This window comes from Girardinichthys multiradiatus, chromosome 1 (genome assembly GCF_021462225.1).
Source record: "Girardinichthys multiradiatus isolate DD_20200921_A chromosome 1, DD_fGirMul_XY1, whole genome shotgun sequence".
NCBI lineage: Eukaryota > Metazoa > Chordata > Actinopteri > Cyprinodontiformes > Goodeidae > Girardinichthys > Girardinichthys multiradiatus.
The window spans coordinates 171456-195137 of NC_061794.1; the positions used below are offsets into that span (position 1 = coordinate 171456).

The following is a 23682-nucleotide window of genomic DNA, read 5'->3' on the forward strand; positions in this document are numbered from 1 at the left end:
GGGTGTGCCGTGCGGGATTGTGTGTAACTGGCATACTGGGTCACATCCAGGGTTTGGGTCTGGCAGTGTGCCCAGTCCTTGGCGTGCTGTGGTGGCCTTCCTCCGATGCTTCTTTCTGTGGCTCTGGCCCCTGGCTGGTCACCGGGCTGCGATAGGATGGGTGGGGCGGTGGAACATGTCTTGTGCCTGCACTGGGGCAACTGGCAGGTTGTGCTTGGCTTAGAGTGGTTGGACAGCCTGGCCTGGTTACCCAAATGGCACATGTTTCTTTCTCATAGACTGGCGGGCTGGGGCTGCTGGCACTGGCCAGATGGTTGGGCGGGCTTGGCGGTGTGCTTCTCTGCTGGCAGTAGGCGGCGGGTTAAAGGGTGGCGTGGAGGGGCTGGAGCATGTGGGGTGTTTTTCCCAAGGCTATCGTTGCAGTGGCAGTAATGTGGTGTGTTTGTGTGGTGGGGGACGCCGGCCCTGGGTGCCTGGCCAGGGACATCTTGCCGGGTGAATTTGTCCCATCTTGGTGTGGGGTTGGGGTTTCCATTGTAGGCACGGTGCTCGGTGGTGTCTGCCCTGTTGTGCCTGTGGCTGGAGGTTGGGGTGGAGATGCATAAGGCCCTTGTCTTGCGGTCGCGGCCCGCTGTGTGGTCGGGGGAATGTGGCAGGGTGCTTGGAGTGGGGCTGTGTGTGGAGCTTGCACTGTGTGGGTGTGGCTTCATTGGCTTTTCGGGGATGAAGCTCAGCTGTGGGGGGTGTGCCCCTGTGCTGTGGGGAGGGAATTCATGGCATTTGGGTTTGGGGCATGTGTTCGATATCTGTGTCCTGGTTGGGGGTGGCCTTGTGGGAAAATTTATGTTGGGGTTCATGGGGGGCTCATGGGGTTTGCGGACTAGTTTGGACCATGTAGACCCCTCTTTTGTACATGGCCCCCTCTCCGGATATGGATGGGGGTTGTTGGTGACTGGGGTCGGGGCAGTGGGTCGGGGTCCAGGCCCAGCCAGTGTTGCTCAGTTTCAGGCCCCAGCCCAGTCTAGCCTAGCCAAGGTTCAGGTGCTGGGGCGGTCTGCCTGTCTCCACCCCTAGAGGGAAGGGGACCACATCCTGGGTCCAGAGGCTGGTTGCCCCTCTGGGGTATCGGCAACTGGTGCTGGGACTATAGTGTATTTATGGGGAGTGTGAGTGAGTGTACAATGTCCATTGTTGTTTGTCTTTACATTGGGTGTCTTGACCCCTGGGCTCTGTCGGGCCTCTGCTTGGGGAGTGATATGTCCCAGGGTCTCAGGTCTCTGAGTCCATGGCTGGATCTGCTTGTGCATAGATGGCTGCTGGTGGGGCCTGTGGGCTCGTCGCTGCAGGGGCTTCTGCACTTTGGCTGCTGTGTGGTTCCCCTGGGACTTTCCCCTGTTCTTCTCTGGGGGGGTTGCTATAGTCCAGGGGACAGTTCTCCTGGGGTTCCTGCACTCTGGGGGGCCTCTGGTTGTCTATGCCTCGAATCTCCTCCATATCTGTCCCAGGTCCAGGGAGCAGGTCTGTGGCTCCTCACACTTGCTATTACATATTTTTATGGAGAAACCTTGCATACACAAGCGCGCTCACACTCAGACCCACAGGTGTTTAGATTCAGGTGTTAACAGATACAGGAATGTTCTATATTGAGCCGCATTTACCACTAAATACATCTTGAGGGCTGGGGAAGGAGTAATTGTCATACCTGCTTGTGTTTTGAGTTCTTGAGTTTGTGTTTTATTTTACTTGGTCTAGTCCTTTGTTTTCTTACTCCCTGCACCCCAAGCCCACACCTGTTCTCTGTTTTTCCCATGATTGTTTGGTCACGTGTGTCATTGGTTTCCCCTGCTGTCCAGTTTTGTATTTAAGCCCGTTTGTTTCCTTTGTTCCCCGCTGGTTCTTTATGTGTTGTTTGTGTTTGTGTGCACACCTGGTACCCTGTCTGTGTCCAGCCATGAGCAATAAAGTGTCGTCTTACCAGCAAACTTCGAGCTTCAGGAGTTCTTCACCGCATATTGGTCCAACAGAAACCCACATTATGACAGTAACAACATAATAAATGATTGAAAGAGGTTTCACAAACCATACGAAGAGGTTTACTTCTCCAATGATTGAAAATGAAAGTGTCAGCAAGAATACAAATGTCTAAACAACATAGATGGATGAAAGCATTACACTTGGAATTTTGTGATGAAAAAAGAGCATTGTAGGCTAGAATAAACATGGATTACAGAGTCCAGTCAATGGAAAGAGATGAACACCCAGAGCACAGTTTGAGAATGCCACGTCTGAGGAGATCTGATGTGATTAGAAAGCATTGAGTTATGATTAAGAGTTCTTGTGAATAATTTGCCAAAAGGGACAAATAGGGCAAATAGGCTTCTTAGGAATAACCTTTATTAATATTATTCAGAGCTGATTTTCCCATTTATACCATAGTAATATAAAACACAAGTTCTAATGTTTCCCTTTTGTTAGAATGGCATAAGGATGCTCATAGACACACATTACAAGAATAATGGCCCAAGGGTTGTCATGAATGACCTGAGGCACTGGGTTTGATAGTGGAGCAGCCAGTATAAATGGTAAATGGACTGAATTTATATAGCACCTTTCCAGTCATACAGACCGCTCAAAGCGCTTTACACTAGAGCCACATTTACTCAATTGCACTCACTAACACTCACACATTCATACACCGATCAGTAGGCAATTTGAGGTTAAGTGCCTTGCCCAGGGGCACATTGACATACAGCAGGAGGAAGCTAGAATTGAACCCACAACCTTCCAATTGCAAGACAACTACTCTTCCTACTTAGCCATAGTCGCCTCTATAACTGGTATGATTAGAATGCAGCACACTTAGATTAAGTATGGACACCCGCTACTACACAATCTACCAGATAGACACCACAATGGTGACACATAGTCTACTGACAATCTCTGAGGGAGGGCACATCCATTGCATTGGAGTGCCAGATATAAAACTACATGTGACCTTCTATCGGGGCTCTTCGTCATCCTTTCACAGACTGCGACAGTCCGAGACGGGAGCCTCAGCACTTATCTATGTAATCATTCCTCTGCCTAATTTAGATTAAAAGAGCTAAAAGTTAGAAACTGTTTGAGAGTCATTCCTTTAAGAGTCAGAGTTAGATAAAGTGTGTGATCGCTACTGGGGACCAAGGACCGGAGGAACTCCGAGATTTCTGAACGCCAACAGGGTGTGGTAGCTCCGACAGGCTGCTTACACAAAAAGTAAACAGCAATGATAAAGATCCACAGTAGTGGTGGTTGGTCTTTTAGACCCTTACAGAACTTAGGTTTACCCTTGTAAGAATATGTTAAATATAACTTATTTCAGGAACTCAATGACTTCTTTGTACGATTTGAGGCTTACAACAACACCCATAACAGTAGCTCTTTCTAACATCCAGTGACTGATCTTATCAATTGATGTGAAACACGTTTGTCAGCATGAATCTACATAAATCAGAGGTTCCAGAAAACATCCCTAGTCAGGTCCTCAGGAATTGTGTAAAGTAACCAAAGGGTGTCTTTGGTGGCAACTTTAATGCCTTGCTCAGCCAAGCAGTTTGCCAACATGCCTCAAATGGCAAATAACATATTTGTTTCAAAGACTTCAAGGTCAGGCTGGCTACATGACTAGTGCCCTGATGACCTCACAACTTAAGTAATAAAATGCTTCAATCAGTTGGTAATAAAGCAAAATAAGAACTGTCTACCTAAAAATTTCTGAATGCATTAGAGTCTAAAGGTAGGTCAACCTGTTCAAAATATGCAATTTTCACAACAGCAATCATTCTACAGTTGGTGGAAAACTGAGGCTCTGATAGATGGACAAGGTGCTGCGGTGTGCTGACGGCCATCCAATTCGACCAGAGTCTGTTTTTGCTGGAGCACGGCCGGAGTCATTAAGTATGAATCATATCATGCCACCAGGAAACAGAACAGTTTCACAAACAGTTCACTAAAGACAGACTAAATCTTGCTATATTAATAAATACACACATTTATTTATATATACACATGTATATATCACCAGTTGTTTACATTAGATCAATTAGATCAGTTACTGGATTAACCAAGGTATTATAAATCGAGCAATTAAACATTAAATGCACCAAATTAGGCAACAAATATTGCTTCACTACACTTGTAGCCATTGTAGAACAAAACACATAACAATTTCTGGATGCATAAAACAAAAGATTAAGCAGTTTAACTGGTTTAATTTCCACAGAAGCAGTTGTTTTGGACTTGCTACCACATTTATCACTAGGTTTCATTGTCGATCTATGTATAGTTCTTGGCCCAGGATAGCTCCACTGGGATTTTCAGGTGACCGGACCGGAGCAGATACATTTTTTTTCTTTATATTAGAATCTTTAGAGAAGCATTTGTTTAAATATATCATTAGTGCGTGTAATTTATCTTATTTTAATAATAATAATTTTGGATGAATTAATTATTAATAATAACTGCCAATATCTAAATGTACTTTTGCAACAAGGCAGTATTCTTACCTTGTTGCCGTTTGGCAAGAGCAGCGACAACCTTTTCTTTGGTGAACTTTTCACATCAGTTGCACTGAATAGCCTGGCCATGGCATCTGCTTTCAACATTCTCTTTCGTCTGTCAGATATACCGACCTCTGACATAATTTTCCTGGTGCATTCAGAGGTTTCTTGTTCGAAACAATTTGCTGAATAGTCCTCTGATCACAACTGGCTGTGTTTGAGTTTTCCAGCTCTGATCCTCATCACTTCAAACTAACGGCTTCTGTCATAGTATTTTTGCCACCACCAGCAATGCAAGGTTTCCCCATATGAATGCTGTTTTTAACTCACTTTGGCTTCTACCTGAACCGTTTATAATTGACGCTCACACAATAAATGACCGGAGACTTTCCCTTTGACGTAATTTCCAGGCGTCTTTGGACTTGCAAAATTTAACATCGTAATATGCCTGTTCTGAGGCACAATTGTCTTTTATCACATCTTTAATCCTAATACAATGTCAATTACAGCCCAATTCCTTTAATATTAAGATGTTTTCTTTCAGTTTCTGCATTTGTGGGAAAAGCGTGTAATAGGCATTTTAAGTCATCAATTGGAAATGTTTCAAGCTTTGTGGCATTATTCATTATCCTGCTAACAGTAACCATCAGAAGATGAGTAAACTTAGGTGATAAAGGGATATACAATTAATCCCAAAATTATTCATACCCTTGGAGATTTTGATTTTAAATTATTTTTTCAACCAAAACGTTTGTTTTGGATAGGATGCCATGAGTATGAATCATTTTAGGCTTAACTGTACATGGTCAGCAACAATACTCAGGAAGGTTGTGGCATTCAAAAATGCACAATTGTTACCCAGTCAGCATTGTTAGATGAACATTTGGCTGAACAATGTCTTAAGTTGTTCACAGAAATTCAGGTTGGTTCTGTAAATAAAACTGAAAGGTTTTTCTGATGTATAAAGTTAGTTTTAGAAATGTATTAGAAAACCCAATTTCTCATCAGCCTCTGTTTCATGGCTGTTTCATCTCTGTAAACAGAAACTTAGTCACAAAGATGTTGCTGCTTTCATTTAAACAAACTGAACTTGGTTTCTAACAATATTGAGGAGGCAACGTACTGTCAGTGTGCATCCTGTACAACTTAAATGTCAACACTTTAGTTAAAAATGTCTGTTGTTTCTATCTGTTAGTTTAGTATAAATATGTAAGTAACCAGTCCGGTTCTCTCAATATTTCTTTCAGTATTTTTCAAACACTAATATTACTACTATAACTACAAAAAGGATGAAATTTGATTTATGAGGCTAAATCATATAAAGCTATCTTTGACCTTGACCACCCGCCCCGACCCCAGCCTCTAACGACCCCCATCTGCAGAGGGGGTCATAAACATAAGAGGGGCCTACCTGGTCCAAATGAGCCCATCAACCAAAGCCTCCCCAGCACAAAGCAGTCCCAACCCCCAAGGAATTCTGATCTCAACCCCATGAGCCCCCCACCCCCAATGAACCCCAACATTAATGTTTCCACAGGGCCATCCCAAACCAGGACAACTTGATATCAAACGCATGGCCCCATGCCCAAACACCATGAAACCCCTTTGCACAGGGGCACACGACCGCAGACGAGCTCCACCACCAAAAAGGCAATGAAGGCACATTTACACAGTACACTTGTGGAAGCTTCCCACTTGTGGAGCTTCCACAAGTAGGGTTTAATGTCTTGTCCAAAGCCACGTTGAGACAAACAGATATCCTGGAAAATGTTTGAAATGTTCTCAATGTGATTTTAAGGTTCACAAACCTCAGCAACATGTGAATATTGGTTGTATGTAAAATTATATGATAGGACTCTTTCTTTCACTCATCTGAAAGCCACATCAGGACTACAGCATGCATTTATACAGCGTACAAAGAGCAGATATGCATCATTTGCAAAATCACACCCACATACACAGGAATTCAGTAGAATGTAAGAGCACTCAAATGTTGTGGTTTTTTCAATGTGAATTCTCATTCTGCCTTTCATTCTTTACTTTGTGTTGACTGAAAAAGAGTTAACCTTCAGTTGCCACCCTGCTCCCTCAAAGTAGTGAGCTGATCCATGATTTCCTAATCTTAAATATAATTTTGTGTTTTCACATCTGTTTACATGCATTGTTTTTCTTTAGTGACACTCCCTATTCCCATGTGCAAATATAGCAATAGACCACATTACAGTTAAGAATATTACATGTCTCATACTGGCAATACTACAAAATGTGTGGGTTTACTACTCTCATTTCTACTGACATGACATGTCAAAGTAAATGAGTAGAAGACTTAAGCTCACTTGATGTAAGGTACTTTTAAAAATCGATCTACATTATTTCCACTCAAATGTAAATTGTAACTTATAATTGCACGTTTTAAGCCTTATTTTGCCTTATCATTGATTACATGCTTTATCCTGTTTGGGGGATGATGCCTAAAGTCTATAGTAACCATCAGGGTGACAGAGGTGTGGTAGACTCAGGACAGGAGGCCAGTGAAGCACAGGGCATGATAAACAAACATAGCCTTGCATACTCACACTTACACCTAATGTGAATTTGGAAGGGCCCATTTGCCTAATGTAATACATGAAGAAAACCTACAAAGCCATTGGAAGTAAATGCAAAATGGACTTGGAAGAGCCTTGGCCACGTTTAAAGCTGCAGTCCCTCTTGCTGAAAGGCATTTACTTTTGTAGTCAGACAACACTTTGCTAATTCATTTATTGTTATGTACTGCAATAAATCCCGGATGTATACTTCAAAACTTTAGGCACACACATCTTTGGGCAAAACAGAATTGCTACTGCTGTTTTGTTAAGTATTAAAAACGTGGCGCTTGTCCTCTTTTCCACCACACAGCAATTAGACCCTAAATGACAGTGGTCATCAGTGTCAGGATTTGTGTTTTTCTGATTTCGGCCTTTGTGAGTTCTGTTTTCCACAGAGGATCTCTGTTGGGGGCGTGGCTGACCAGTGGCAGGCAGCACACCTGTTGGTAATCTTGCTCGTCTGCTGCTGTGAATTTAAGGAGCTGCAGGAGACTCATTATGTGCCTGAGATTCCATGCTGTTGGTAGAATCAAGACCTTGAATTTATTTACTGAAACTACTAGTGATTTCTTATCTCTTCCTAGCTTACTTTTGTGCTTGTTGTGTCTTTAAGTTGAAAGCTCCCTGGTAATCCTGGATTCCTCCTCAGATGCCTCTGTGATGGTTTACACTGGATTCTTCCTCACTCCACGATTGTCCACTGCAGCTCCTTCACCTCTAATTGACCTACCTGCCCACTCTCCAACTCACTATTCATTCCTCTCAAAGATCCCAGTGATCCAATTAGCTCATAAAATCTTCAAAAATGCCTCACCACTCTGAGATATACAGGTCCTTCTCAAAAAATTAGCATATTGTGATAAAGTTCATTATTTTCCATAATGTCATGATGAAAATTTAACATTCATATATTTTAGATTAATTGCACACTAACTGAAATATTTCAGGTCTTTTATTGTCTTAATACGGATGATTTTGGCATAAAGCTCATGAAAACCCAAAATTCCTATCTCACAAAATTAGCATATCATTAAAAGGGTCTCTAAACGAGCTATGAACCTAATCATCTGAATCAACGAGTTAACTCTAAACACCTGCAAAAGATTCCTGAGGCCTTTAAAACTCCCAGTCTGGTTCATCACTCAAAACCCCAATCATGGGTAAGACTGCCGACCTGACTGCTGTCCAGAAGGCCACTATTGACACCCTCAAGCAAGAGGGTAAGACACAGAAAGAAATTTCTGAACGAATAGGCTGTTCCCAGAGTGCTGTATCAAGGCACCTCAGTGGGAAGTCTGTGGGAAGGAAAAAGTGTGGCAGAAATCGCTGCACAATGAGAAGAGGTGACCGGACCCTGAGGAAGATTGTGGAGAAGGGCCGATTCCAGACCTTGGGGGACCTGCGGAAGCAGTGGACTGAGTCTGGAGTAGAAACATCCAGAGCCACCGTGCACAGGCGTGTGCAGGAAATGGGCTACAGGTGCCGCATTCCCCAGGCCAGGGCTACAGAGAAGCAGCACTGGACTGTTGCTCAGTGGTCCAAAGTACTTTTTTCGGATGAAAGCAAATTCTGCATGTCATTCGGAAATCAAGGTGCCAGAGTCTGGAGGAAGACTGGGGAGAAGGAAATGCCAAAATGCCAGAAGTCCAGTGTCAAGTACCCACAGTCAGTGATGGTCTCGGGTGCCGTGTCAGCTGCTGGTGTTGGTCCACTGTGTTTTATCAAGGGCAGGGTCAATGCAGCTAGCTATCAGGAGATTTTGGAGCACTTCATGCTTCCATCTGCTGAAAAGCTTTATGGAGATGAAGATTTCATTTTTCAGCACGACCTGGCACCTGCTCACAGTGCCAAAACCACTGGTAAATGGTTTACTGACCATGGTATCACTGTGCTCAATTGGCCTGCCAACTCTCCTGACCTGAACCCCATAGAGAATCTGTGGGATATTGTGAAGAGAACGTTGAGAGACTCAAGACCCAACACTCTGGATGAGCTAAAGGCCGCTATCGAAGCATCCTGGGCCTCCATAAGACCTCAGCAGTGCCACAGGCTGATTGCCTCCATGCCACGCCGCATTGAAGCAGTCATTTCTGCCAAAGGATTCCCGACCAAGTATTGAGTGCATAACTGTACATGATTATTTGAAGGTTGACGTTTTTTGTATTAAAAACACTTTTCTTTTATTGGTCGGATGAACTATGCTAATTTTGTGAGATAGGAATTTTGGGTTTTCATGAGCTGTATGCCAAAATCATCCGTATTAAGACAATAAAAGACCTGAAATATTTCAGTTAGTGTGCAATGAATCTAAAATATATGAATATTAAATTTTCATCATTACATTATAGAAAATAATGAACTTTATCACAATATGCTAATTTTTTGAGAAGGACCTGTATATATATATATATATATATATATATACACACGCAGTTGGTAGCACTGTTGCCTTGCAGCAAGAAGGTCCATGGTTCGATTCCCAGCCGGGGGTCTTTCTGCATGGAGTTTGCATGTTCTCCCCGTGCATGCGTGGGTTCTCACCGGGTACTCCGGCTTCCTCCCACAGTCCAAAGACGTGCCTGTTAGGTTAATTGGTCACTCTAAATTGCCCTTAGGTGTATAAATGAGTGTGTGTATGGTTGTATGTGTGTTGCCCTGCGATGGACTGGCGACCTGTCCAGGGTGTACCCTGCCTTTCGCCCATAGACTGCTGGAGATAGGCACCAGCTCCCCCGTGACCCACTATGGAATAAGCGGTAGAAAATGACTGACTGACTATATATATATATAGATAAATAAATATATATATAAATAAACTTCTTTTCAATCTGACTCCTGCTGTTGGTTCTGCATGTGAGTCAGGAAATTGTCTGCCATAACAACCAGTCTGTGTGCTAATTTTGCAAACACCATAACCACCAATGAAAGACTTGCAGAGTTCATATTCATATGTTTAAGTTGTTTCTTCATGCTGTGCCTGATTTTATTTTAACTGGCTGTGTGAGTCGAAGCAGGTGCAAGTCCTTCCACTCTTTTGCCATGAAATGGAGCTAGGATGGGCAAATTAGGGACAAAGATACAAGACACAATAAGGTAAGGGTGAGCACTGGGGCACTACCTATAATGGCCATGTCATCTATAAGTTGGTGGTCTGAATCAAACAAAATAATTCCAAACTAGAAAAACTTGCATTTCCTGCAAAAATGCAGTGTGAATTCTGCAAGCTGAATTTTGCAGCTGATAGCTGGCAAAAAAAGTTGAAATTTACTGCAGTTAATCTGCTGAAATGTGACGAATTAGCAGAAAACAGAAATTGTAATCTCCCCTGCTTAAAACTGGCAGAAAGAAGCTAAGGTTGACAGCAGACTATCAGTTGAAGTCTAATAAATTTGTAGAAATAGCAGAAACATTAGCAAAGAAAAACATATGACCTGTTTAAATAGGAAATGTATCAGCTAAAAAACAGCTTAACAAGGAGAAGTAACCTCAAAACTAATTAAACTAATTGGTATTGAAAAAACATTATAATTAGCTTCAAAGCTAACACTAGCTAAAATGCTAACATTAGCATGTTGGCCAACATTAACTTACTCCATTCAATATGTTCATTTTGCCCTATGGGTGAAAATAAGCCTAAATGCTAAAATTAGCATGTTGGGTAACATTGACGTACTACCTTCAATATGTTCTTTTAGTCCTACAAGTGAAAATTAGCCTAAATGCTAATGATAACTTAAATGCTAACATTAGCGTCATGGCTAACACTAGCATGTTGGCTATCATTAATGTAGTCCATCTATAATGCTTACAACGGCCTATATGCAAAGGTCTATGAAATTGCCCTTGAAGACTAATAACTGTTATCTATCTGTTGGAACAGCAGTACATGCTGTTTAAGTACTCAAAACAAAATGGCCACCATGTAGTTGCTCTCTATGAAGATGGTCAAAGGGTAAGGGGTAGGGTCAGGGTTCGGCCATTGAAATGAATGGAAGTCAATGGAAGTCAATGTATACTCCTCACAAAGACACTAAAACAGGGATGTGTGTGCTTGTGTGTGCATGTCTGTGTGGGAGACAGGGAGAGAAGAGAGGCAGAAAGAAAGACAGAGTCACATACAGACATATACAGTGAAAAATACACCGGACATTGAATAGAGCAGTGAGGAATGAATCAATCAGTCAGGAAAGAGTGTCAGTGTAACTTGACATCTGCTGTTTCTCACTCATGCAGCACAACACTCTGTCTCCCCCAGGCCTGGCATTTTAACATGGAGGCGCATGCTCCTGAACTATTGCACATAACCTGGAAACCGTAAGGGCTATCGACGTCATTCTTGGACCCTTTTTTCTCAGAACGGACAGGGGAACGATAATATCAATCTTTTTTTGTTCAAAATATAATATTAAAGGCACAACACTAGGTTAATCGCGAAGGAGAACCCTACCTTTTGATGTATAATTTGTGCCAGTAGAGTGAAAATTAAGCGAGTGAGGAGAGTTTGTTTGTTCTTTCTCAGGTTATTCAAAAACCTAGAGCGTACACTCTAGCAACACGAACATTACGTCATTGGATTACATTATAAAACTGAAAATCTGAAAAAATTGTACTAAAGTTTGAATCAAAATTGTAGAAAAACTGTAAAAGATATCAAAACGTTCAATAGTAAAAAATAATAGCAGAAGGTTGTGAAAGCATTTTAAAGTTGAATGGTGTTTCTGGTTGAAAGTATACAGAAGTAGTTAAATGGCAAAAACAATGAAGTTTTAGCAGAGTTTTTGTCATTTTCCATTCATTTCAATAGGGGCAAAAACTTCATAAAAAGCAGAATATTTTAAAAAGTATAAAGAGTGTTAATAACAAAAATAGTAGCCGGAATGTCATAAATGAGCAGAATATTACAGAAGTTAGATGGCAGCAATAGCACAAAGTATGCAGAAGTAGTAGCGAATCAAAAAGTGTACGGAAGCAACCAGAATAAGAACTAGAAAAATTTCCATTTCCTGCGAAAATGCAGTGTGAATGCTGAAAGCTGAATTTTGTAGCTGAAAGCTTGTAGAAACAAGTTGATATTTACTACAGATAGTCAGCTGAATTTAAAAAAATTAGAAGAAAACAGAAATGCTAAACTCCTGTTGAAAGCTGGCAGAAAGTGGCTAAGGCTGAAAGCAGAATGTCAGCTAAAATCTGATAAATTAGTAGAAATAGCAGAAACAGCAAAGAAAAACTGTTATCTGATCTGTTTAAGCAGGACTTAAAGACTTTTAGCTATAAAACAGTGTAACAAGGTGAAGTTACCTCAAAACTAATTGTTGAAGTAGTTGTTGAAATGCAAGAACTGACAAAAACTTTAAAAACGCAGGAAAGAGCTGCCCATAGATGAGCTGAAAAAGCATAGACTGAAGCAAAAATATAGCCAAGAAGTTGAAGTCAGTGGTAAAATATATGAAGAAAATGGCAGAAAATTTAGAAAAAGAATGAACTAACAACAGAAACCTGAGAAAACACATAAACAAACAAGTAACCGCCTAAAAAAGGCAAATGTGTTCTTCAGCTAAGTGAGAAGAGAGGAGAAAGAGAAGCTAAAATGCTAACATTTGCATATTGGCTATCATAAAGAGAAACAGGATCTCAATACTGTGATTGCCTTCAGCATTCACACAATAAAGAGAAACAGGATAATAAAATAATAAAGAATAAAGAGAAACCGAATATCAATAGGCATTGTGTGAATGCTAAGCAGAGATAGCATATAACTTATGTTCACTAATTTAATTAGCTGGCTAATGAATCAATGGAATTAAATGTACTTATGCTGAAGAAGAATTGCTTATATCATCTCCATTTGAATTCCATATTGGAAATTATTGACAGATTTAAAGTAATATAACTACTGTATATTGCATTTGTAATGTATAAAATTACACCTGCTACATGAAACCTCCAATGTAAAAAAAAGAAAAAAAAAGAAACTTCATGTATAAAGTACTGTATTTTCTGGAGTACAATTCGCATCACTCAAATAATATGTCATGAAGAGGGGAAAAAAACATAAGTCACACTTATTTAGAAATTTATTTCACAAAATCCAAGTCCAAGAACATGCATTTAATCTGGAAAGGCAAGTTATTCAACTATACAATAGCACACAGAACAACAAGCTAAGTATCCGGTATGTTAACCTAAGGTAACTGACCTCGTCCATGCTGATAATATTATGCGGTGACACGTGTTCAGTTTCTGCTTTTAATCAAAATCATGAAAACTGTCAACATTGGCTTGGAAATCTCCAGGCAGTTTCTGATGCAACGTTGTCCGCACTCTGATAGAGAGGTGGTTATGTTGCAAGAAGACCTGCTTGCAAAAGTAATTTATATTAATATCCATGGCAACTACCAGTATGTGTAGACATTACTCCACTGTTGACAAGCCTCTCCTGGCAGAACGTCGTCCAATCCCCCATCTGTAGACTTGTTTCTCTTGCTCTGACCATCTTGCTTTCAGCTTTCTTTGTTTTCTTCATTGCTGTAAGAGTAACCTCTGCTTTACGCCAGGTTTCACACTCACTCCAAACGTTCTTTCTACCGCTTGATTACAGTTTTGGTCTGCATATTATATTTTCCTTGATTTGTGTGTACACAATTGATTATTTATGTAATTGAAATAAAGCATAGCTTTTTTATGCATCTGTTGCTACAGCATACATAATGTCCAGTTAAGCCAGGAACCTATGGATTCTTTGAACGAGTAGGGAAATTCTGTAGAGTACAGGTTGGAACTTTTAAAACGGCATATAGAACATACTATGCACCACTCCTATAAAATATTTCCAGGTGTTAGACAAATGTCTCAATAATGGACTGATAATAACCCTATGAAATCTCATTCTGCTCTATGCAGACGCTTTGTCAACACTGATTAAGATGCACTGGTCTTAATATGCCAAATGATTGGAGTGGCACCAAAGGCAGGAAAGTCTAATCTATTTTCTGATTAATTCAGCTAAAAATGATTTTAGCAGCTGCAACTCTAGCAGACCCCGTATAAAGCACTGGACTTATTCCAAGATAGTTGCACAATCATTACATATGTAGCAAGATAGCAACTTTGGGACATCATGACAAAACTAAAATTGAATGGAGGTACCTTAAGAAATATTGTCCTTACTGCATATATATATATATATATATATATATATATATATATATATAGTGTGTCCTAATGTGTTTGTTCTGTTCTGTTCTTCTTTTGTTATTTGACTGACAAATTTCATGTTAAGAATCCTAAGAGATGCTGACATTCAAAAACTCCACAGGAGAAACAATGTTGCATTATAATACCTAGGTAAGAAAATACAACATTGATACAACACTAATAGCATGAAGTCAAACTGCTGAGACGTACAGTCTCAGCTCGGATCACAATCAGATGCAGCTGGATGTAAACTAATTTTAGCTCTGAAGCTTCTGAAAGACCAATTAGTACACAAGCTAATGACGTTTAATAGCCCAACATGATTTCCCATTCTGGTTTGATAATGTCAAAGAACAGACATGATAAAAGCTATTTTGATTTCTAATAACTACAAGATCAGACTCCAACATTTTTCTGAGTGTATGCCTATTATTCACCATAGTTAACACACTAAGCACAATCTGGCAGGAATATGTGTTCTTCTAAAACTGTCCCAGTAGTGCAGTATTTATGGCTTTCAAAAACACAAAAGCCCCTTTTCAATGCATAAATCTGGGAACTATTTCAACCATTCAAGTCATACTGAAAGGGCCTATGAAAGGGCAGTTTCAGGAATGTTGTACAAAATTTGAAAGTTTGGAACATCAAACACCTGTTTAGTTATGATTTATAGACTGTAGCAAGTGAATCAGAAAAGCATTTGTAATTATGCTGATCCACAGTTTAACTGAGGAATGTACATCAGAATACCAGAGTAACAGGACTATTGTTCTGTTGAAATAGTTTTTTTTTGTGACAAGGAGAGTGAAAAAGCTCAAAGTAAGAACAGTAGCTGCAGAAAAATAATCTAGCTCAATCAAACTGAACACATAAAAACTGAAAACCTTTTTTAGGACAATGATACAAACCCAACCACCAGAAATCATAGCAGTGGATTTGGGAAAAGTTATACACTGACAAAACATAGAGTGTACAAAGCATGCAGATGGTTTAATGGATTCTGTGATAATCCTCTGTCAGACTACACTAACTGCTTTAATTTACTATTTAGCTACTTTAAATGAATTTGGCCTTTTGAAATATTTGACTTCAAGCTTTAAGTTTTAAAAAGGGAACATTTTGAAATTGAGGAAAACCTTTCAAGATTCCAATGAAGGTTATACTAATTGTAAAAAGTATTTCTTCTGCTGAGAAATTCCAAAAGTTTTGAGAGTCAGTTCTGGGCCAACACAGCAAGCATTGATTGGAATTGCATGAAATAATCTTTCCATTAGTTGGTTTAAAATTCCTAAAACAAGACTTGAACTGACTTAAACATTGGCTGTTACTGGTGTGTGTGTGTGTGTGTGTGTGTGTGTGTGTGTGTATGTGAGTGTGTATGTGTGTGTATACAAGTGCTGCCTTGAATAAATGCTTATATGACTGAGCCCGTAAAGTAATAACTGAAAGAGACAATGTTTTCCACTAACATCATATATCTGTACTGCTAAGTTAAGTGTAAAAACAGATGACAGATACTTGTATAAATAAACAACATATTAAAGTCAAATTTTTTTTTTTAATGTTCTTTTGAATAATGTAACTGAAAAAAGAATCTGTGTATGAAATAAAATTCATTCAACATTAAATTCATTTTAATTTAAGAAGAATCTTTATACATCTAATTAAAATAAGCTGTCTTGCATGTTGACATACGAATGTTGTATTGTTTGAAGTGTAATTACTGTAAAACTCACTGACTACTTTCTCAGCTCTTTGGTTTTGAAATTATCTCAGAGAATTTAAACTTTTAAAGTCAAACAGGTCTTACCGTATGCAGAACCTCCCATTTGCCACAGTCTTTGTTTTCTATGCTGAAATAATGTAGTGTGCAGTGTGTTATCACACAGGAAATCCACTTTTACCTTAACAAGAATCCACAATATATATCTGTTAAAGACAACCTAAAAATTTTGTCTGAATATTTTGTAAAACAACCAGGAATGTCAGGGTTTAAATCAATTGATATATTTTTTCATAACTCAGTTTAAATATTGAAATATTACCTAAATAGCTTTAAATTGTACTGACACTACATCAACACTCCAAATAAATGTAAGAAAGCAACAAACCTCACGGCAGTCTGAGGAGAAAAAGTCAGCTGTGTCATCTACTCTCACTATTTATACTCATGGCTGATGTCAAAGACCGAGAAGAGTGTTATGCGCGTCTGCGTATTTACTTATTTAATCATAACATGCTCATTTATTCTTGTTTTGTTGCTTGGATAATTTGACTTCAGACATATTTTTTGTAGATGTGTATAAATATAATTAATGCATTCTTGTCTGCATTTTGGGTTTTTTGGCACTGGCATGGTTTAAACGATATGAGAAAAAAGAACAGCCACATGGAAGAATTTGTAGCTAAACAGCTATAATCAATACAGAAAGGGGTGATAGGGATGGGGAAGGGGGCGTAAAAGCAGCTGACATTACCTGAGTTAGCCAGTGACTATGGGAAGGAAAGTTTTTCTAAGTTAGAAAGGAGAGTTAGAAAACAGGCAAATAGACAACTGGCCTAAACACAGTGACAAAGACTGAAGAGAATCAATAGCGGGCTCCTAGAGGCAACAAGGGAGCTCACATAAGCTCACACAGTGACAGGAGTCAAATAAGGACGCACAATTAAGAAAAACTCGATTCAGTACAATTCAATAAAAAGAAAAAAAACTTTACTAGTCCCAAAGGTAAATTAAATGTTATCATAACTACTAACATCTAAGTTTCTTCAGAGTTATTAGAGATGGTGATGGCTGAAAACACTCAATATTCTTTGCAGTCTGTGTACCATTGATGCCATTGTACAGCCCCAAATATATTTTTTATTTGGAATTCAAGGTACAAATCAAAAAACTGAAGACTTACTCTTGAGTAACATTTGAATAACACCTAAATTCTGCAGAATGCTAAGCCACAGATAATTAAATGAAGAGGTGATGTTTAGTGTAGATTAATATTACCAAACAAACATTTTTTTTAAGTTAGTATGAGGAAATTATTTCAAACAATAAAAATATTTCCAAAGTTACATATTTTTGAAATAACTAATAATAACAGAGGGTTGTATCAAATATCTTTCTGTTCGTTTTTAAGTATATATATTTATAGATAACTATGCCTTGAAACCAGTGTGACTGTAGATTTAAAAAAAAATCAGGATAACCAGCACTTCAAGAAACTCTTAAAATTTAAGGATGCGTTTAGGCTACATGCCGTCGTCAGCTTGTTTCAAATCCAAGACAATCAATGTACAGGTCCTTCTCAAAATATTAGCATATTGTGATAAAGTTCATTATTTTCCATAATGTCATGATGAAAATTTAACATTCATATATTTTAGATTCATTGCACACTAACTGAAATATTTCAGGTCTTTTATTGTCTTAATACGGATGATTTTGGCATACAGCTCATGAAAACCCAAAATTCCTATCTCACAAAATTAGCATATGATTAAAAGGGGCTCTAAACGAGCTATGAACCTAATCATCTGAATCAACGAGTTAACTCTAAACACCTGCAAAAGATTCCCGAGGCCTTTAAAACTCCCAGCTTGGTTCATCACTCAAAACCCCAATCATGGAGGCAGTCCTACGACTGCCGACCTGACTGCTGTCCAGAAGGCCACTATTGATACCCTCAAGCAAGAGGGTAAGACACAGAAAGACATTTCTGAACAAATAGGCTGTTCCCAGAGTGCTGTATCAAGGCACCTCAGTGGGAAGTCTGTGGGAAGGAAAAAGTTGTGCAGAAAACGCTGCACAACGAGAAGAGGTGACCGGACCCTGAGGAAGATTGTGGAGAAGGGCCGATTCCAGACCTTGGGGGACCTGCGGAAGCAGTGGACTGAGTCTGGAGTAGAAGCATCCAGAGCCACCGTGCACAGGCGTGTGCAGGAAATGGGCTACAGGTGCCGCATTCCCCAGACCTGGGCTACAGAGAAGCAGCACTGGACGGTTGCTCAGTGGTCCAAAGTACTTTTTTCGGATGAAAGCAAATTCTGCATGTCATTCGGAAATCAAGGTGCCAGAGTCTGGAGGAAGACTGGGGAGAAGGAAATGCCAAAATGCCAGAAATCCAGTGTCAAGTACCCACAGTCAGTGATGGTCTGGGGTGCCGTGTCAGCTGCTGGTGTTGGTCCACTGTGTTTTATCAAGGGCAGGGTCAATGCAGCTAGCTATCAGAAGATTTTGGAGCACTTCATGCTTCCATCTGCTGAAAAGCTTTATGGAGATGAAGATTTCATTTTTCAGCACGACCTGGCACCTGCTCACAGTGCCAAAACCACTGGTAAATGGTTTACTGACCATGGTATCACTGTGCTCAATTGGCTTGCCAACTCTCCTGACCTGAACCCCATAGAGAATCTGTGGGATATTGTGAAGAGAACGTTGAGAGACTCAAGACCCAACACTCTGGATGAGCTAAAGGCCGCTATCGAAGCATCCTGGGCCTCCATAAGACCTCAGCAGTGCCACAGGCTGATTGCCTCCATGCCACGCCGCATTGAAGCAGTCATTTCTGCCAAAGGATTCCCAACCAAGTATTGAGTGCATAACTGTACATGATTATTTGAAGGTTGACGTTTGTTGTATTAAAAACACTTTTCTTTTATTGGTCGGATGAAATATGCTAATTTTGTGAAATAGGAATTTTGGGTTTTCATGAGCTGTATGCCACAATCATCCGTATTAAGACAATAAAAGACTTGAAATATTTCAGTTAGTGCGCAATGAATCTAAAATATATGAATGTTAAATTTTCATCATGACATTATGGAAAATAATTAACTTCATCACAATATGCTAATATTTTGAGAAGGACCTGTATCTTAAAAGAGATTAGAAAACATCTAACCCAATCATTGGGAAACTAGGCAATAAGAAGAAACATCTGTATCAACTGCCAGTTCAATCAGTGGCGCACTAAAGAAACAACATACAAAATATACAATACAAATAGTGAAAAAGGTTTAATAACAAAAACTCACTCACAGCAGGAGGCAGGAACAAAACAACAAACGGGCAGGTGAGACAGGCATGGCATGATCAAAAAACAAGACATGATATGAGAAATGTTTCCGCCATGAATGACAGAACAGGTGTGTATTTATGGAGCGTGACCAGGTGAAACAAGAAGACAGATTAATAGGTGCAGGTGATCCGAATTAACAGAACAAAACATGACTGTAGCAAAACAGAGACTCTTGAACACAAACTAACAGAAACTAGAAAAACATGAAGCAAAAGCATAACCAGATCCGAAAACCAAACTTGACAAAACATGAACAAGACGACAAAACTAAAGCATACCAGGAAAATACACAGAAACATGATTCAAAACTTGAACTGTAAATAAGACCAACAAAAACCCAGAAACCAAAAACCAAACTGATAGGTATTATTTAATCAACTCAGAGGTAAGGAAAGACACCGAGTCAGTTTTACTTGCAAGGGTAGCTGTGCACTACAGACTACGAAGTATTAGCCCCCTCTCTCTTTATTTATACATGCTTGGTCACACACAGTTCAAACATCATTAAGGGTGAGGGTGTATATGTGTGCTCCCTGGGAGAGCGGTTTGCTCCCCAGTCCTTCCCTCCCCATCCCCAGACACCTCCCTCTGCCAGCTCCATCACAATACCACTCATGGAGGGCCTTGGGGTGCGGGTGCGCCATCGGAGTGCCGCAAGGGTTTTCCATCTCTGCGGTCCAATGGCAGCCTGTGCCCCAATTTTATTGTACAACTTAGACACTCATTTATAACATTTTCATGACATTCACATGTAGGGTCTTGGGGGTGGGCACCCTCAATGGCATCAGGGAGGGGAGGATATCCTAGTAGCCTAACCTCTGGTGCCTGCGCTCACCTCTAAGGGTAGACATTGAGGGTTCAGAGTGGGGGGGCAGACCCTCTTCCCCACCATTTTTTTTCTTTTTAAATGCACACTACAACAACATGCATCAACACCACATTTGAGCTAACCCTAACCCTAGGCTAGGGGTCTTTTCACACCCCCGTTCGCTATTTCCCATCTGTGCTGGGGGGGTTGGGCGGGCTTGGAAGTGTGCTGCTCTGCTGGCTGGGGGTGGCGTGGAGGGTCTGCGGCCTGTGGGGTGGAGGGGTGGAGGGGTTGTGTCCACTTCTAGGGCGTGGGCTCACTGGCGTTTGGATCGGCTGGGCAGCGATGGTGGAGCTGAGCTGGATAGTGTTTCTCCCTGGGCCATCGTTCCAGTGGCAGTGATGTAGTGTTTTTTGTTGCTGAGGGGGGCGTGGTGGGGTCACTGGCCCTGGGGGCCTGCCGCTGGCCGGGGACCTCTTGGTGGATGAGTTTGTCCCGTCATGGTGCGGGGTTGGGGGTCCGGTTGTGGGTGCGGCGCTGGGTGGGGTCTGCCCTGTTGCGCCAGTGGGCGGGGGTGGCGTTGCATGGGGCCCTTGCCTTGCCGTTGCGGCGCGCTGTGTGGTGGGGGAGCGGGGTGCGGCGGGGGTTCTTAGAGCGGGGCTCTGTGTGGAGCTTGCGCTGTGTGGGTGTGGTTTCATCGGCTTCTCGGCCACGGAGTTCACCTGTGGGGGTGTGCCCCTGTGGGGGTGGGGATTTGTGGTGTTTGGGTTCGGGGGAATGTGTTCGATATCGGTGTCCTTGTTGGGGGTGGCCCTATGGGGAGGTTCTTGTTGGGGTTCACAAGGGGTGGGAGACTCATGGGGTTGGGATCGGAGCTCATTGGGTGGTCGGGACTGCTCCGTCCTGGGGCGGCTCCAGTTGGCATGTTGCTTTGGGCCATGTGGACCCCTCTTTTGTACATAGCCCCCTCTCCGGAGGTGGATGGGGGTTGTTGGGGAATGGGTTCGGGGCGGGGGGGCGGGAGCTGGGCTGGGGTCACCTGGGTCTGGGCAGTACCGGCGCTGTCTGCCTGCCTCTGCCCCAGGAGGGAAGGGGACCACCTCCTGGATCCGGGGGCTGGTTGCCTCTAGGGGGTACTGGCGCCTGGACCTGGGAGTATAGAGTATGCATGGGGAGTGTGAGTGAGTGTATGACATCCATTGTTGTTTATCCTTACGTTGGGTGTGAGTGATTTTATGTGTATGCATGAGGGTGGGAGTGGGTGATTGTGACTGTGTGCCTGTTTTTTTTTTTTTTTTTTTTTTTTTTTTTTTTGCGGCAGGTTGGGTCTCTGCCCGCTGGTGTACTTGTGGTTCTCGGTGTCCGGGGACGGGTGCTTTGGTTTGTGATGGCTCACTACCGGTGGCTGCTTGCCGGGGCCTGGCCCCCTTGGCTCCGTCGGACCTCTGCTTGGGGGGTGGTGTGTCCCGGGGTCTTGGGCCTCTGTGTCCATAGCTGGATCTGCTCGGGCGTGGACGGCTGCCGGTGGGGCCTGTGGGTTCGTCGCTGCGGCTCCCTGGGGCTTCTGCACTGTCGCTTCTGGGTGGTTCCCCTGGGACTCTCCACTGCTCTTCTCTGGGGGGGTTGTGGTAGTCCCGGCGGTGGTTCTCCTGGGGTTCCTGTGCTTTGGGGGGCCTTTAGATGTCTGTGGCTCAGATCTCCTCGGTGTCCGTCCAGGGACCATGGGGCAGGCCTGTGGGTCCTCACACTCGCTATTGCATATTTTTGTGGAGAAACCTTGTATACAAAAGCGCGTCCACACCCATACTCAAAGGTGTTAAGCTTCAGGTGTTGACAGATACACAGATGTTCTATATTGGGCTGCACCTCTCACTAAGTACATTTTACATTCAAAATTACCGTGTACTATTTAGTTAAAAAAAAAAAAAAAAAAAAAACAGCTGCAGGTGTATAAGCAAGGAGGGTGTAATCTTGTATTCTCTTCATCCTTCTTTCTCTTCTCCACTCTTTCCTCCTTTTCTCCCCTTTTCCCCCCATCTCTCTCTTTTTTGAGCTTCTTTTTTCCTTTTCATTTCAGTCTCCGTGTCCGTAACAATTGAAATATTCCCAAAGAAGTTTATAATAAAGTTTTATAAATATCAAGCAGAGCTTTAGCTGTGATGCTCCGCCTGTGAAAGTAAATCTGTTGGGCAATTTCTTGGCACTCAGACAACAATTCTGAGCGATGCTCTGCCGGACAGGACAGAAAAAGGAACAGGGTCCGGCGGCGCTTCCTCCTCGAACCCCTTGTCGCAGGGTTCAGAAGCCAGAACAAGGACCATTTCCTCCTTGAACCCTTCAGGAACAGGGTCCGGTGGCGCTTCCTCCTCAAACCCCTTGTCGCAGGATCCAGAAGCCAGAACGAGGACCAGTTCCTCACTGAACCCCTGCAGACTAGGAGCAGGACCTGAGGCGTTGCCGAGACCCTCAGTGGCGTGGGCAGAGGCTGAGGCATCAGCCGGACCCTCAGTGGCGTGGGCAGAGGCTGGACCCTCAGTGGCGTGGGCAGAGGCTGAGGCTTCGCCGAGACCCTCAGTGGCATGAGCAGAGGCTGAGGCGTCGCCGAGACCCTCAGTGGCGTGAGCAGAGGCTGAGACGTCAGCCGGACCTTCAGTGGCGTGAGCCAAGGCGTCACTGGGGCCCCGATGACTTGAGCCTGGGCGACACTCTTACGACGTCCTCTGCGCCGTGTGGAGGGGGTTGAGGCTGACTTAGGGTCAGGCGTCATCCCAGGCTGCGGTGTGTCAGGCTGTGGTGTGTCAGGCTGTGTTTATCTGGATGCTCTGTAGCTGCGCTCTGGAGACCTGGCGTGGGCTGCTCTGCAGAATTGGCCTGCAGACATGGCGTGTGCAAAGGTGGGCGGCAGTAAACCAGCCTTACTGCAGTCTCATAGTCCCTCTCCACCTGCCTGATTCTCTCCATCAGCTCCGGAGAGGAATACATGAGGCTGGTCTTCCTTAAGCTCTTTATCTGGCGTACATAGAACCTTAGCCGCTCCTCCAGTTCATCAGGCGAAGACTCAGTGCTATGGGCTGGAGCGAGCGAAGACGACATGGGCAGAGCTGCAGCGAGCCCGGCAGACAGTGCTGTGGCAGGCGAGGATGCGGGACTACTAGTTGCAGCGAGCCTGGGAGACAGTGCTGTGGCAGGTGAAGATGCGGGCTTACTTCCTGCAGACCTCACGTCCGCAGACAGGGAAACCACCTCCTCGCCAGCCGACCAGCTGGCAACCCCTGCACGTCGGCATTTATTGCGGCAGGAGGAGGACGTGGGCTTCACTGTTTAGCTTCACCTGGTCCTCACATCAAACAATAACCTCCCCAGCAGTTTAAGACCAGTCTGTTTCACAACCTCCTTGTCAGATCCTTATACTGCTCAATTTAGTTAGCAGTATAAGGATCTGCTAACTAAATTGTTACCCTCCATGATAGTTTGTCTTT

At 42.5% G+C, this 23682-nt stretch overlaps 2 protein-coding genes across 2 annotated transcripts in view; both read right to left on the reverse strand.

Annotated features, from left to right (window-relative positions):
• LOC124880084 (forkhead box protein P1-like) overlaps nucleotides 1–16218 on the reverse strand; it is a 66469-nt gene extending 50251 nt beyond the window's left edge. Inside the window, exon 1 of the mRNA XM_047385026.1 lies at nucleotides 16131–16218. The gene's annotated coding sequence lies outside the window, so the exon portion shown is untranslated. The remainder of the gene's footprint in view (nucleotides 1–16130) is intronic.
• On the reverse strand, nucleotides 273–23296 carry LOC124880158 (extensin-like). Its single transcript, XM_047385133.1, has 3 exons — nucleotides 23047–23296; nucleotides 21550–21703; nucleotides 273–756 (listed from the first exon to the last, which is right to left on the reverse strand). The coding sequence occupies exons 1-3, from the start codon at nucleotides 23294–23296 to the stop codon at nucleotides 273–275; spliced, it is 888 nt and encodes a 295-aa protein (XP_047241089.1).
• Between the last annotated feature and the right edge of the window lie 386 nt (nucleotides 23297–23682).

Coding starts and splice junctions, on each gene's coding strand:
- LOC124880158 (XM_047385133.1), bottom strand. CDS start 23,296: ATGTCGTCTTCGCTCGCTCCAGCCCATAGCACTGAGTCTTCGCCTGAT. Junction 21,704..23,046: donor TGCAGAGCAGCCCACGCCAG/GTCTCCAGAGCG, acceptor ACGCCCGAGCAG/ATCCAGCTATGGACACAGAG. Junction 757..21,549: donor CCGGACACCGAGAACCACAA/GTACACCAGCGG, acceptor CCCTCCCCACAG/CACAGGGGCACACCCCCCAC.